The 14,709-nt window shown below is 45.9% G+C and overlaps 1 protein-coding gene across 1 annotated transcript; it reads left to right on the top strand.

Annotated features, from left to right (window-relative positions):
- The first annotated feature begins 9,537 nt into the window (after window positions 1-9,537).
- HRCT1 (histidine rich carboxyl terminus 1) lies at window positions 9,538-14,100 on the top strand. Its single transcript, XM_060014528.1, has 3 exons — window positions 9,538-9,588; window positions 10,449-10,622; window positions 13,211-14,100. The coding sequence occupies exon 3, from the start codon at window positions 13,322-13,324 to the stop codon at window positions 13,649-13,651; it is 330 nt and encodes a 109-aa protein (XP_059870511.1). The 5' UTR covers window positions 9,538-9,588; window positions 10,449-10,622; window positions 13,211-13,321; the 3' UTR covers window positions 13,652-14,100.
- The last annotated feature ends 609 nt before the right edge of the window (window positions 14,101-14,709 follow it).

Raw genomic sequence — 14,709 nt, 5'->3', positions numbered from 1 at the left:
ATCGTTAGTTCCTCCTTTGTCCTATAGGGTTAAACCAGGACTGTCAGGGCACTATTTAAATCATATGTGTATTAGTAAAAGGGTGGTAACATATACTAAAATATGATAATTCATCTCAGGTTTCAGTATAATGTCCCCTTTCACCTATATTTCTGTCTTGACTACATGTAGAAATGCTACTCTTCAAGGACTATTAACTCCCTGACTTCATGTAACAAGATTCAGACCCCATATCTATGGTCTTTGCTTGTTTGTTTGTTTTGTTTTTTGTTTTGTTTTTCCAGTATGCGGGCCTCTCTCTGTTGTGGCCTCTCCCATTGCGGAGCACAGGCTCCAGACGCGCAGGCTCAGCTGCCATGGCTCACGGGCCCAGCCGCTCAGCGGCATGTGGGATCTTCCCGGACCGGGGCACGAACCTGTGTCCCCTGCATCGGCAGGCGCACTCTCAACCACTGCGCCACCAGGGAAGCCCATATCTACGGTCTTGTGGTCCCCCCAGTCATCTCCCACCCCCCACCCCCGTGGCATGCGGGATCTTAGTTCCCTGACCAGGTATTGAACCTGTGCCCCCTGCAATGGAAGCGTGGAGCCCTAACCACTGGACTGCCAGGGAATTCCCTATTGTCTTGTGTTTTAACTATCAGGGTTTGTGGCTTGAGTGTGTCTGGCGCTTGTATGCACCTGGTCTTCTTTCAAGGTAGTATAGATTGTTGCTAGGTTACTGGGTGTTTTTTCTTGAGTGGTCATTAGCTTACAACAGTCTCCCAAACTCCATAAATTCTCTTTCTGTCTTTAATTAGTGGGATTTCTTTTCTTTTTTTATTTTCTTAACTTATTTTTTGGCTGCGTTGCATCTTCTTTGCTGTGCGCAGGCTTTCTCTAGTTGTGGTGAGCGGGGGGCTACTCTTCACTGCGGTGCGCGGGCTTCTCATTGCGGTGGCTTCTCTTGTTGTGGAGCACGGGTTCTAGGCACACGGGCTTCAGTAGTTGTGGCACGCAGGCTCAGTAGTTGTGGCGCACGGGCTTAGATCTTCCCGGACCAGGGATCGAACCCGTGTCCCCTGAATTGGCAGGCAGATTCTTAACCACTGAGCCATCAGGGAAGTCCCCTAGTGGGATTTCTAAACTGACTAATTATCCTACTCTATCCCTATCAAGAGTGCCACCAGCAGACCAGAAATGTGGAGGAATTTCTGAAAAATGGTAAGCAAATGAGGTTAGATTGCTAGAGGAAACCACAGCTAAACAAAGTAAGAAAGGGATTACTGCAATAAAGGGAGTGGTCTGGGGGGCAAGCTCAGCTCAGAGGCAGCAGTTACAAGGAGCAGGAGGAAGGGTCTGAGACCAGCATCCAGATGACTGGTAGGGACTCTAATTAGCAGCAAGTGGGCAGGTCCAGGTAGTGGGCATCAGAGATAGTTGCCCTCAGACTGAGTCAGTAATTGTTAATTCTTGGACGGGAGACTAAGAGAAGTTCCTGGAGGAATGGGGGAGCCACCAAGCCCAGACGATATCATCTCAGTAACACCTCCAGCCCCTACATCATGATTCCTGGAGATGGTAAATGGAAACTGAATCCACAGACAGGCCAATAGGGAATCTTAAATAAGAAGATGAACCTACCATGTGGAATTATATGGTATTTGTCTTTTTGTGACTGGCTTATTTCACTTAGCATAATGCCCTCAAGGTTCATCCATGCTGTAACACAATGTGGAATTTCCTTATTAAGGCTGAATAATATTCCATTGTATGTATGTACCACATTTTATGTATCCATTCTTTGCTTAATGGACTCTTGGGTTGTTTCCTCGTTTTAGCTGTTGTGAATACTGCTGCTATGAACATGGTGTACAGATATCTCTTTGAGATCTTGCTTTCATTTTTGGGGGTTATACCCTAGAAATGGAATGCTAGATTGTATGGTAATTCTTTTAAATTTTTAAAAAAATTACACTATTTTCCACAGTGGCTGTACCTTTTTATATACCCACCAATAGTGCACAAAGGTTCTAATTTTCTACATCCTCACCAACACTTCTTTTTTTTTGATAGTAGCCATCCTAATGTGTGCGAGGTGGTATCTCATTGTAGTTTGGATTTGCATTTCCCTAATGATTAGTAATATTGAGCATCTTTTTATGTGCTTATTGGCCATTTGTGTATCTTCTTTGGAGAAATGTCTATTTAAGTACTTTGTCCCTTTTTGGATCAGGTTGTGGGTTTGTTGTTGAGTTTTAGAAGTTCTCTGTATATTCTGGATATTAATCCCTTATCATATATATATAATTTGCAAATATTTTATCACATTCTGTGTGTTGCCTTTTTATATGGATAGTGTCTTTTGATGCACAAAAGTTAAAACTTTTTGTGAAGTCTAATTTGTCTATTTTTCTTTTGTTACCTGTGCCCTTGGGGTCATATGTAAGAAATCATTGCCAAATTCAATGTCCTGAAGCTTTTGTCCTATGTTTTCTCCTAAAATTTTTATTGTTTTAGGTCTTACATTTAGGTCCTTGATCCATTTTGAGTTAATTTTTATATATGGTGTTAAGTAAGGGTCCAACTTCATTCTTTTGCATGTGGATATCCAGTTTTCCCAGTACCATTTGTTGAAAAGGCCATCCTTTCCCCATTGAACCGTCTTGGCACTCTTGTCAAAAATCATTTGACCATATATGTGAGGGTTTATTTCGGGGCTCTCTATTCTATTCCATTGGTACATATATCTGTCTTAATGCCAATACCACACTGTTTTGATCACTGTAACTTTGTAGTAAGTTTTTAAATCAGGAAGTGTGAGTCCCCCAGTTTTGTTCTTTTTCAAGATTGTTTTGGCTATTCAGGGTTCCTTGAGATTCCATATGAATTTTAGGATGAGTTTTTCTATTTCTGCAAAAAAAGTCATTGGGATTTTGGTATGAATTGCATTGAATCTGTAGATTGCTTTGGGTAGTATTGACATTTATACTCTATTAAGTCTTCCAATCCATGAACATGGGAAGTGTTTCCATTTATTTATGTCTTCTTTAGTTTCTGTCAGCAATGTTTTTTAGTTTTTGTTGTACAAATCTTTCACCTCCTTGGTTAATTCCTAAGTATTTTATTTTATTTTTTGATGCTATTGTAAATGGAATTGCTTTTGTAATTTCCTTTCAGATTGTTCACTGTTCATGTATAGATATGCAACAGATTTTTGTGTGTTGACTTTGTATCCTGGTACTTTCCTGAGTTCATTTATTAATTCAAACAGCTTTTTTTGTGTGTGGAGTCTTTAGGGTTTTCTACATATAAGATCATATCATCTGCAAAGAGAGATAATTTTACTTCTTCCTTTTCAGTTTGGATGCCTTTTATTTCTTTTTCTTTTCTTTTTTCATTTTAACATCTTTATTGGAGTATAATTGCTTTACAATGGTATGTTAGCTTCAGCTTCACAACAAAATGAATCAGTTATATATATACATATGTTCCCATATCTCTTCCTGCTTGCGTCTCCCTCCCTCCCACCCTCCCTATCCCACCCCTCCAGGCGGTCATAAAGCACCGAGCTGATCTCTCTGTGCTATGCCGCTGCTTCCCACTAGCTATCTACCTTACGTTTGGTAGTGTATACATGTCCATGCCTCTCTCTCGCCTTTGTCACAGTTTACCCTTCCCCCTCCCCATAGCCTCAAGTCCATTCTCTAGTGTCTGTGTCTTTATTCCTGTTTCACCCCTAGGTTTTTCATGACATTTTTTTTCTTAAATTCCATATATATGTGTTAGCATACGGTATTTGTCTCTCTCTTTCTGACTTACTTCACTCTGTATGACAGACTCTAGGTCTATCCACCTCATTACAAATAGCTCAATTTCGTTTCTTTTTATGGCTGAGTAATATTCCATTGTATATATGTGCCACATCTTCTTTATCCATTCATCCGATGATGGACACTTAGGTTGTTTCCATCTCCAGGCTATTGTAAATAGAGGTGCAATGAACATTTTGGTACATGACTCCTTTTGAATTATGGTTTTCTCAGGGTATATGCCCAGTAGTGGGATTGCTGGGTCATATGGTAGTTCTATTTGTAGTTTTTTAAGGAACCCCCATACTGTTCTCCACAGTGGCTGTATCAATTTACATTCTCACCAACAGTGTAAGAGGGTTCCCATTTCTCCACACCCTCTCCAGCATTTATTGTTTCTAGATTTTTTGATGATGGCCATTCTGACTGGTGTGAGATGATATCTCATTGTAGTTTTGATTTGCATTTCTCTAATGATTAGTGATGTTGAGCATTCTTTCACGTGTTTGTTGGCAGTCTGTATATCTTCTTTGGAGAAATGTCTATTTAGGTCTTCTGCCCATTTTTGGATTGGGTTGTTTGTTTTTTTGTTATTAAGCTGCATGAGCTGCTTATAAATTTTGGAGATTAATCCTTTGTCAGTTGCTTCATTTGCAAATATTTTCTCCCATTCTGAGGGTTGTCTTTTGGTCTTGTTTATGGTTTCCTTTGCTGCGCAAAAGCTTTTAAGTTTCATTAGGTCCCATTTGTTTATTTTTGTTTTTATTTCCATTTCTCTAGGAGGTGGGTCAAAAAGGATCTTGCTGTGATTTTGTCATAGAGTGTCCTGCCTATGTTTTCCTCTAAGAGTTTGATAGTTTCTGGCCTTACATTTAGGTCTTTAATCCATTTTGAGCTTATTCTTGTGTATGGTGTTAGGGAGTGATCTAATCTCATACTTCTACATGTAGCTCTCCAGTTTTCCCAGCACCACTTATTGAAGAGGCTGTCCTTTCGCCACTGTACATTCCTGCCTCCTTTATCAAAGATAAGGTGACCATATGTGCGTGGGTTTATCTCTGGGCTTTCTATGCTGTTCCATTGATCTATATTTCTGTTTTTGTGCCAGTACCATACTGTCTTGATTACTGTAGCTTTGTAGTATAATCTGAAGTCAGGAAGCCTGATTCCTCCAGCTCCGTTTTTCGTTCTCAAGATTGCTTTGGCTATTCGGGGTCTTTTGTGTTTCCATACAAATTGTGAAATTTTTTGTTCTAGTTCTGTGAAAAATGCCAGTGGTAGTTTGATAGGGATTGCATTGAATCTGTAGTTTGCTTTGGGTAGTAGAGTCATTTTCACAATGTTGATTCTTCCAATCCAAGAACATGGTATATCTCTCCATCTATTTGTATCATCTTTAATTTCTTTCATCAGTGTCTTATAATTTTCTGCATACAGGTCTTTTGTCTCCTTAGGTAGGTTTATTCCTAGATATTTTATTCTTTTTGTTGCAATGGTAAATGGGAGTGTTTTCTTGATTTCACTTTCAGATTTTTCATCCTTAGTGTATAGGAATGCCAGAGATTTCTGTGCATTAATTTTGTATCCTGCTACTTTACCAAACTCATTGATTAGCTCTAGTAGTTTTCTGGTAGCATCTTTAGGATTCTCTATGTATAGTTTCACGTCATCTGCAAAGAGTGACAGCTTTACTTCTTCTTTTCTGATTTGGATTCCTTTTATTTCCTTTTCTTCTCTGATTACTGTGGCTAAAACTTCCAGAACTATGTTGAATAATAGTGGTGAGAGTGGGCAACCTTGTCTTGTTCCTGATCTTAGTGGAAATGCTTTCAGTTTTTCACCATTGAGGACGATGTTGGCTGTGGGTTTGTCATATATGGCCTTTATTATGTTGAGGAAAGTTCCCTCTATGCCTACTTTCTGCAGGGTTTTTATCATAAATGGGTGTTGAATTTTGTCAAAAGCTTTCTCTGCATCTATTGAGATGATCATATGGTTTTTCTCCTTCAATTTGTTAATATGGTGTATCACGTTGATTGATTTGCATATATTGAAGAATCCTTGCATTCCTGGAATAAACCCCACTTGATCATGGTGTATGATCCGTTTAATGTGCTGTTGGATTCTGTTTGCTAGTATTTTGTTGAGGATTTTTGCATCTATGTTCATCAGTGATATTGGCCTGTAGTTTTCTTTCTTTGTGACGTCCTTGTCTGGTTTTGGTATCAGGGTGATGGTGGCCTCGTAGAATGAGTTGGGGAGTGTTCCTCCCTCTGCTATATTTTGGAACAGTTTGAGAAGGATAGGTGATAGCTCTTCTCTAAATGTTTGATAGAATTCGCCTGTGAAGCCATCTGGTCCTGGGCTTTTGTTTGTTGGAAGATTTTTAATCACAGTTTCAATTTCACTGCTTGTGATTGGTCTGTTCATATTTTCTATTTCTTCCTGATTCAGTCTTGGCAGGTTGTGCCTTTCTAAGAATTTGTCCATTTCTTCCAGGTTGTCCATTTTATTGGCATAGAGTTGCTTGTAGTAATCTCTCATGATCTTTTGTATTTCTGCAGTGTCAGTTGTTACTTCTCCTTTTTCATTTCTAATTCTATTGATTTGAGTCTTCTCCCTTTTTTTCTTGATGAGTCTGGCTAATGGTTTATCAATTTTGTTTATCCTTTCAAAGAACCAGCTTTTAGTTTTATTGAGCTTTGCTATTGTTTCCTTCATTTCTTTTTCATTTATTTCTGATCTGATTTTTATTTCTTTCCTTCTGCTAACTTCAGGGTTTTTTTGTTCTTCTTTCTCTAATTGCTTTAGGTGCAAGGTTAGGTTGTTTATTCGAGATGTTTCCTGTTTCTTAAGGTAGGATTGTAGTGCTATAAACTTCCCTCTTAGAACTGCTTTTGCTGCATCCCATAGATTTTGAGTCGTCGTGTTTTCATTGTCATTTGTTTCTAGGTATTTTTTGATTTCCTCTTTGATTTCTTCAGTGATCACTTCGTTATTAAGTAGTGTATTGTTTAGCCTCCATGTGTTTGTATTTTTTACAGATCTTTTCCTGTAATTGATATCTAGTCTCATAGCGTTGTGGTCGGAAAAGATACTTGATACAATTTCAGTTTTCTTAAATTTACCAAGGCTTGATTTGTGACCCAAGATATGATCTATCCTGGAGAATGTTCCATGAGCACTTGAGAAAAATGTGTATTCTGTTGTTTTTGGATGGAATGTCTTATAAATATCAATTAAGTCCATCTTGTTTAATCTGTCATTTAAAGCTTGTGTTTCCTTATTTATTTTCATTTTGGATGATCTGTCCATTGGTGAAAGTGGGGCGTTAAAGTTCCCTACTATGAATGTGTTACTGTTGATTTCCCCTTTTATGGCTGTTAGTATTTGCCTTATGTATTGAGGTGCTCCTATGTTGGGTGCATAAATATTTACAATTGTTATATCTTCTTCTTGGATCGATCCCGTGATCATTATGTAGTGTCCTTCTTTGTCTCTTGTAATAGTCTTTATTAAAGTCTATTTTGTCTGATATGAGAATTGCTACTCCAGCTTTCTTTTGGTTTCCATTTGCATGAAATACCTTTTTCCATCCCCTTACTCTCAGTCTGTATGTGTCTCTAGGTCTGAAGTGGGTCTCTTGTAGACAGCAAATATATGCGTCTTGTTTTTGTATCCATTCAGCCAATCTGTGTCTTTTGGTGGGAGCATTTAGTCCATTTACATTTAAGGTAATTATCGATATGTATGTTCCCATTCCCATTTTCTTAATTGTTTTCGGTTCGTTATTGTAGGTCTTTTCCTTCTTTTGTGTTTCTTGCCTAGAGAATTTCCTTTAGCAGTTGTTGTAGAGCTGGTTTGGTGGTGCTGAACTCTCTCAGCTTTTGCTTGTCTGTAAAGGTTTTAATTTCTCTGTCAAATCTGAATGAGATCCTTGACGGGTAGAGTAATCTTGGTTGTAGGTTTTCCCCTTTCATCACTTTAAATATGTCCTGCCAGTTCCTTCTGGCTTGCAGAGTTTCTGCTGAAAGATCAGCTGTTAACCTTATGGGGATTCCCTTGTATGTTATTTGTTGGTTTTCCCTTGCTGCTTTTAATATTCTTTCTTTGTATTTAATTTTTGATAGTTTGATTAATATGTGTCTTGGCATGTTTCTCCTTGGATTTATCCTGTATAGGACTCTCTGTGCTTCCTGGACTTGATTGACTATTTCCTTTCCCATATTAGGGAAGTTTTCGACTATAGTCTCTTCAAATATTTTCTCAGCCCCTTTATTTTTCTCTTCTGCTTCTGGGAACCCTATAATTCGAATGTTGGTGCGTTTAATGTTGTCCCAGAGGTCTCTGATACTGTCCTTAACTCTTTTCATTCTTTTTTCTTTACTCTGCTCCCCAGCAGTTATTTCCACCATTTTATCCTCCAGCTCACTTATCCATTCTTCTGCCTCAGTTATTCTGCTACTGATTCCTTCTATTTTTAATTTCAGTAATTGTGTTTTTCATCACTGTTTGTTTGTTCTTTAGTTCTTCTAGATCCTTATTTAACATTTCTTGTAGTTTCTCCATTCTGTTTCCGAGATTTTGGATCAGCTTTACTATCATTACTCTGAATTCTTTTTCAGGTAGGTTGCCTATTTTGTCCGCATTTATTTGGTCTTGCAGGTTTTTACCTTGCTCCTTCGTCTGTAACATATTTTTTTGTCATTTCACTTTTTTTTTTTTGATGGTGGGACTGTATTCCTGTCTGCTTGTTTGGCCTGAGCCATCCAGCACTGGAGTTTGTAGGCCGTTGGGTAGAGCTGGGTTTTGGTGCCGAGATGAGGACCTCCAGGAGGCCTCACTCTGATTAATATTCCCTGGGGTCTGAGGTTCTCTATCCGTCCAGCGGTTTGGGCTTGGCTTTCCCACCACAGGAGCTCAGGCCTGACCTCTGGCCTGGGAACCAAGATCCCGCAAGCTGCATGGCGTGGCAAAAAAACAAAAGGAAAAGAAAAAGGAAAAAAGGAGCAGTACAATAACAAAGAATAAAAAAAAAAAGTAAAATTAGAAAGATAATAAATATATTATATATATTTATAATATAAAATATATTTTATATTATATAAAATAAATATATTTTATAAATATAAAAATGTAATTGAAACAACTTCAACAAAGTAAAATAAAACCACAACAGAAAAAAGAAAAAAAAAAAAGGGGGAACAAGCCAAAAGGAGCAGAACAATAACAAAATATAAAGAATAAAATTAGAAAAATAAAAGATTTATTAGAAAAAATAAAAATACAAACAACAACAGCAACAAGGTAAAACAGAACCCCAACCTAAAAGTAGAAAAAAAAAAGCGTTGGGCTTCCCTGGTGGCGCAGTGGTTGAGAGTCCGCCTGTCGATGCAGGGGACACGGGTTCGTGTCCCGGTCCGGGAAGATCCCACGTGCCGCGGAGCGGCTGGGCCCGTGAGCCATGGCCGCTGAGCCTGCGCGTCCGGAGCCTGTGCTCCGCAACGGGAGAGGCCACAGCAGTGAGAGGCCAGCGTACCGCAAAAAAAAAAAAAAAAAAAAAAAAAGCCTTGGCTATGGGCGGTGGAGTTTTGACAGGGGGGTGGGGTGGAACTTAGGTAGGGGCAGGGTTTAGGATGGGTGGGGCCTAGGTGGGGGGTGGGGCCTAGGTGGGGGGGGTGGGGGGGTGGGGTGACTTTCAAGCATGGGGTGGGGCCTCTGCTTAGGACCTGCCCGGAAGGGAAGAGGAAGCACATCCAAAAGGGGGCTTATGGAGTGTGGATTTCCGGAGTTAGAGGTAAGGCCCTGGGTGAGGGTTTGTGGGTGGGGTTTAGGCCCAGCATGGTTGGAGGGGTTCTCAGAGGGGCTACCTCTGAGTGTAGAGGTAGGGCCCTGGGTGAGGGTGTAGAGGCACAGCAGGAGGGAGGCTCCGAGGGCAGAGGATTAGGCCTGGGAGCCCAACAGGCTCCCCGGTGCCTAAGTGGACAGGGAACGTGTTGGCTGTGTTCCCTTCCGTTCCTCTGCCCCCCAACCAGGGTCTCCCCTGTCCCCGCTGGACCCCTAACCGTGGGTGGGTCCCGCTGGGTGTAGGAACTCCTCCCCTCCCCCAGCCACCTCTCAGGGGTGCCTGTCCCGTAGGTCCGGCCTTTACTTTTGCTCCGCCTTCTCTCCCTCCCACTCCCTGAGGACCCGCATGGCTGGAGGGGGCCTCGGTGGGCAGAGGATCAGGCCTGGGATCTCAGCAGGCTCCCAGGGGCCCAAGTGGGCATGGGAAACGCTGGCCATGCTCCCTTTTGATCCTTTGTGCTCCCAATGGTCCCTTCCTTTCCCCCCTGGGCATGGGATCCCTTCCCCTACCCCAGCCGTCCCTCAGGGGCCCCGGTCCCATCCCGCCTCCACTTCTCCTACCCCCTCACTCCCCCCAACGCCCAGGTCCTACCCGGTTGCTGGGGGTTCCTCCCATTCCCTTAGGTGTCAGTGGTCCCCCACCAGTGCCTGGTAGGTGCCCTAGTTGCGAGGAGACGCGAATTCCACGTCCTCCTAGTCCGCCATGTTGACTCCGCCCCCCACGAAAAAACCCTCCTTGATTGTATTTCTGCTTGCGATTCTCTACTTAAACATAACAAAAATGTTCCTTTTTTTTTTTGCGGTACGCAGGCCTCTTACTGTTGTGGTCTTTCCCGTTGCGGAGCACAGGCTCCGGACGCGTAGGCTCAGCGGCCGTGGCTCACAGGCCGAGCCGCTCCACGGCACGTGGTATTCTTTCCCCACCAGGACACGAACCTGTATCTCCTGCATCGGCAGGCGGACTCTCAACCACTGCGCCACCAGGTAAGCCCCAGGCAACTATAACTTTTGACAGGTCCAAATACAAAACTGATTTATTTACAGTGTCACCGCTAGGTGGTGCCACCAATTAGTGAAAACAATGGTTGCTGTCATGGGACAACCGAAAACCACTTGCAGCCAGTACAAGCACAAGTTTGTGAGCTTGTAGGGAACTTGTGTGCCCTTGTGCACTTGTGTATAAGCGTGTGCACACACAACTCTTGGTGCATGAGTTTGCTCTCAGTGCAATGTTGGTTTACAAGTGTACACATGTGTGCATGTGTGCAAGTCCATGCAGAGGTCTGTGCACCCTGGAGAGCATGGGCATGAAGCTAATGATATGAACTCCAAAAGTCCTGACCCATCAGCCGTATGTATTGTCTGGAACTCTGGCCCCTTATCTTGGAAGGCTGTTTGTAGAGCGTGCAGAAACCCTGACCCTAACGGAGAAATACAGCAACGCCACAGGACAGCTTTTCTGAGGCAGGGAATCCCTAGACACAGCCACACATCCTCTAAGGTCATCAGTCCTGCAAGCCCTCCAAGGAGGTCTCAGTCACTTGTGACGTCATGGAGGACCGTGGTCTCAACACCTTCCCGAGTGCCCAAAGCTTCAAATCAAATGCCCACCTTGGGATTGTATCTTCTGTCCAGATGGGGAGTGACCCTGCACTTAAGAAAATAAATGTGTGTGTATGTGTGTGTAGGATGGGGGAGCTCCCCCAATTCCCTGCCCCCACCCAGAGTCATCCAAATCCACACACCCTTTCCCTGTTATCTCTGTGGACAGTCCTCAGCTGATCTCAGCTCTCACTCTGGAGCCCCCCTCACTCCGGGAATCGTGCTGTCTTGATTATTTGCGGTCTAGAATAGCCCACAAAGCTGGGGTACCTTAGGCAAGTCCCCTCCCTCAGTTTCTCTGGCTCTCAGTGAGGGCTGGGTCTGTGTGACTCCAAGAGGCCCTTAGTGCTGACTGGCGTTCTGCCAGTTGCAGGGCCCTGCCCCCCTCCCGTGGCTGGTGTGGGGTGGGAGTCTCCTTGGAGAAGCTCCCAAGAAGGAGAAAGTTCTGTTTGGCTTCCTCCTCCTCCTTCCAGCACACTTCCCTCCTTAACAGGCCCCCAGGGAAGGCAGCTGGGCTCGCAGGCCTCTAGAAGCCACAGGAGGGAGTTCTCACTTGAGCATCATTAAAAGTTCAAGTAGCTTCCTCCCTCCACGCCCCCCACCCCAGGGTGAAAGCCCCAGGACTCATTAGACCCACTGCCCCCAGAGCCCAATTTGGTTGAAGGGAATGCTTGGCTTTTCCATCCAGAGGAGCTTTGCCTTAAGGGTTTGGGGCTTCCCTGAGAGAGCTCATCTGATTGAGGTCAGAGAGGGAAGGTCCCCAGAGGTCACCTCTTGCCCTGGCACTTTTCCAGAGGAGGAAACAGGCTGCAGGGGAGGGACTTGTCCAAGGTCCCACAGAGGTGGGCTCACTGTGGAGGGCCCCCGGGCATCCATGGTCTCGGGATGGAGATGCAGAGCTGGGGCTTCGGGGAGGCCCTGCCACGTGTGAGGAAGAGCTGTGAGAACAGTCCGACAAGCCCACAGCAGAAGGGGCTACCCAGGGAGATAGTGGACGCCCATCCCTGGACATGTGGGTGGGATGGGTAAGTGCTTGTCTAGATGAACAGAGGATTCAGGACCAGGAGGGGGAAAGGGATGCGAAACTGCTCAGGTCCTGCCCCCTCTGTAAATTCTCCCCCAGGCAGGAATGGCGTGTCACAACTGCTGGGCTGGGGTGGCGCGAGGGCCTGCCGTTTATGGCCAGTTGAGCCTGTTGGTTGGAAGCCAGGAGGCTGGCACTGGGGCCTCTCTGACCTCAGCAGCCTCCTTCCTGCCTCCTGAAGCCCTGGGCTAACACCCAGACCCTCTTAGCTCCCAGATCCAGTAGGACCGAGGACGCAGAGACAGTTGTTCATCTTCCCTGGATGATAAAACCCTGCCTGCGGGGCCTGCCTGAGCTCCTGAAGTGTGGGACAATTGCACGATAGAACCTGACTAGTCCAGGAGGCCTCTGTGGGCTGCAGGACAGGGAGCCGCAGACTCTCAGATGGCACGAGGTCTCCCAAGTCGACTGGTGCAAACTCTGCTGCCTTAATATCAGTGGCAAATGTGTCAGGACCTGGTTTAAGTGCCTTATAAATCTTAACTCCTTGAATCCTCAGAAAACCCTATGTGGAAATATGCTCTAATGAGCCATTTTACAGATGAGGAAACTGAGGCACAGAGAGTTTAGGAAACTTGTGCACAATCACAGGGCAAGTGAGTCACGTGGTTCGAGAACCCATGTGCTGTGCTCTCAGTAAGAGAGGAGGGAGCCCAGGGAGGGGACAGAGCTGGCCCAGTCACTTGGCCAAACAGCAGGATTGGGGGCCTAGACTCTTTATCTCCAGCCTCTGGCCCCTCCCCACCCCGCAGCCCCTCCTTTCAGCTCCTCTGTCCCGACCAAGCCTCGCTGTGGGCCTCCCCAGAGCTAACAGTGGCCAGGCCTCCCCTTGGCTGGCAGCTCCAGCCCAAAGAGGCTGCACCCACATTCCCTGGCTGCTCTCCAGCCCACAGGAGCTGAGAAAACAAAGTCCAGTGACTGTGAGGGCTGAGCAGAGGCTGCCGAAGGGGAGGAAGCAGCGAGGAGCCACCGAGCGGAGGCCGCTGTCAACTCCCAGATGCTGGGCCTCCTGGGGAGCACGACCCTCGTGGGCTTGATCATAGGCGCTGCTGTGGCTCTGCTGTTGCTGCTGCTGCTGCTGGCCGCCTGCTTGTACTGCAGACAGGAGGAGACTGACGTGGAGAGGAACCACCCTGCTGCAAGGAGAAACCGAGTCCGGTGGGCCCAGCCTCCGATCTCCTCAGGCCGGGGCCACCTGGGACGCTTGCACCATATCCGTTATTCTGGCCGTGTGCCTCACATGCCCCATGCGACCCTCCATCACCACCATCACCTCGCCCACCACCATGCCCACCACGCCCACCAGGCCCAGCGAGGCCGCCGCTGATGCCTGGATGGCAGCCTGCCCCACCATCACCAGGATGCGGGGACCCCGAGGTTCCCGTGCAGAAGGGCACCTCTTGGCGGTGAACGTCGGGATCTGCCTGGGCTTCATTCGCCTACTGTGCCCCGTGTGCTACGGAGGCGGAGGACTGAAGAGCTCCAGGGGTGGCCCTGACGGGGCTGAGAGCAGGGGTGGTGATGGTCCTTCGGGGGCGGACACCACCTTGTGACTGTAAGTCCCAACGGGCACCAGAAGTGACGGCCAGTCTGGTGCAGGTGCACAGGGGTGTGGGGATGCACAGAAGGTGTACCCTGCTCTCTCCAAACAACCAGGCCTCTGGCCAGGGCGGTAGCTGGGAGGTGCCCTGGTAACGCCCTTTCATTTGCAGAATGTAGCTTGAGGCTGCACAATCAAGTCAATGGTGCCTTAATACAAGAAAATAAAAACCACTAAGAAGCTTTTGTGAAGAGGCTCTTGATTGTAACTCAAGTGGGAGGGAGGGAGTGGCCAGCCCTTTGTCTGCCTCGCCCAGGACCTTCCTCTCCGGTGGGACTGAGTGCCTGGTGCGGGCCCTGCAGCGGGGGAGATTGGGCGGCTCTGCAGGGCTCTGAGGACAGTAGGTGAGAAGGCCTGGGGCCTGAGCTCTGATGAGGGGGAGGTTAGGGTTTGCAGGCAGCCCTGCCCAGACAGAGAGAGGGGGAAGAGGCCGTCCAGGCTGGCCCCTGGGCTCTACCTCCAGGGCTCTCTTCAGTCCATCTCTAGGGCAGACTGCGCTCTGGAACTGCTGAAGCCCCCTTCCATGGGCTGTGCTGAATTAATGTTTCTTTGGTAACTGGGTCAGGGTTTCTTATCCAGGCCTTGAGTCTCCAGCCAGCCTGACCCCTCCCGTGCTTGGGTGTGGCTGGCGCTGTGTCTGGGAGGGAGGGTGTGGTGCTGGGTGGCCTTGGGAGAGTGCTCACCTCAAGGGAGTCTCAGTTTCCTCTTCCCTAAAATGGGATAGATGACAGAAACATCTTGCCAAAGCCTGGAGGCCTGTTCCCAAATACCCCAGAACAGCTGAC

This window comes from Delphinus delphis, chromosome 6 (assembly GCF_949987515.2).
Source record: "Delphinus delphis chromosome 6, mDelDel1.2, whole genome shotgun sequence".
In the NCBI taxonomy this organism is placed as follows: Eukaryota; Metazoa; Chordata; class Mammalia; order Artiodactyla; family Delphinidae; genus Delphinus; species Delphinus delphis.
The sequence above is the reverse complement of the archived record's forward strand: the minus strand, read 5'-3'. Positions and strand labels throughout refer to the sequence as shown.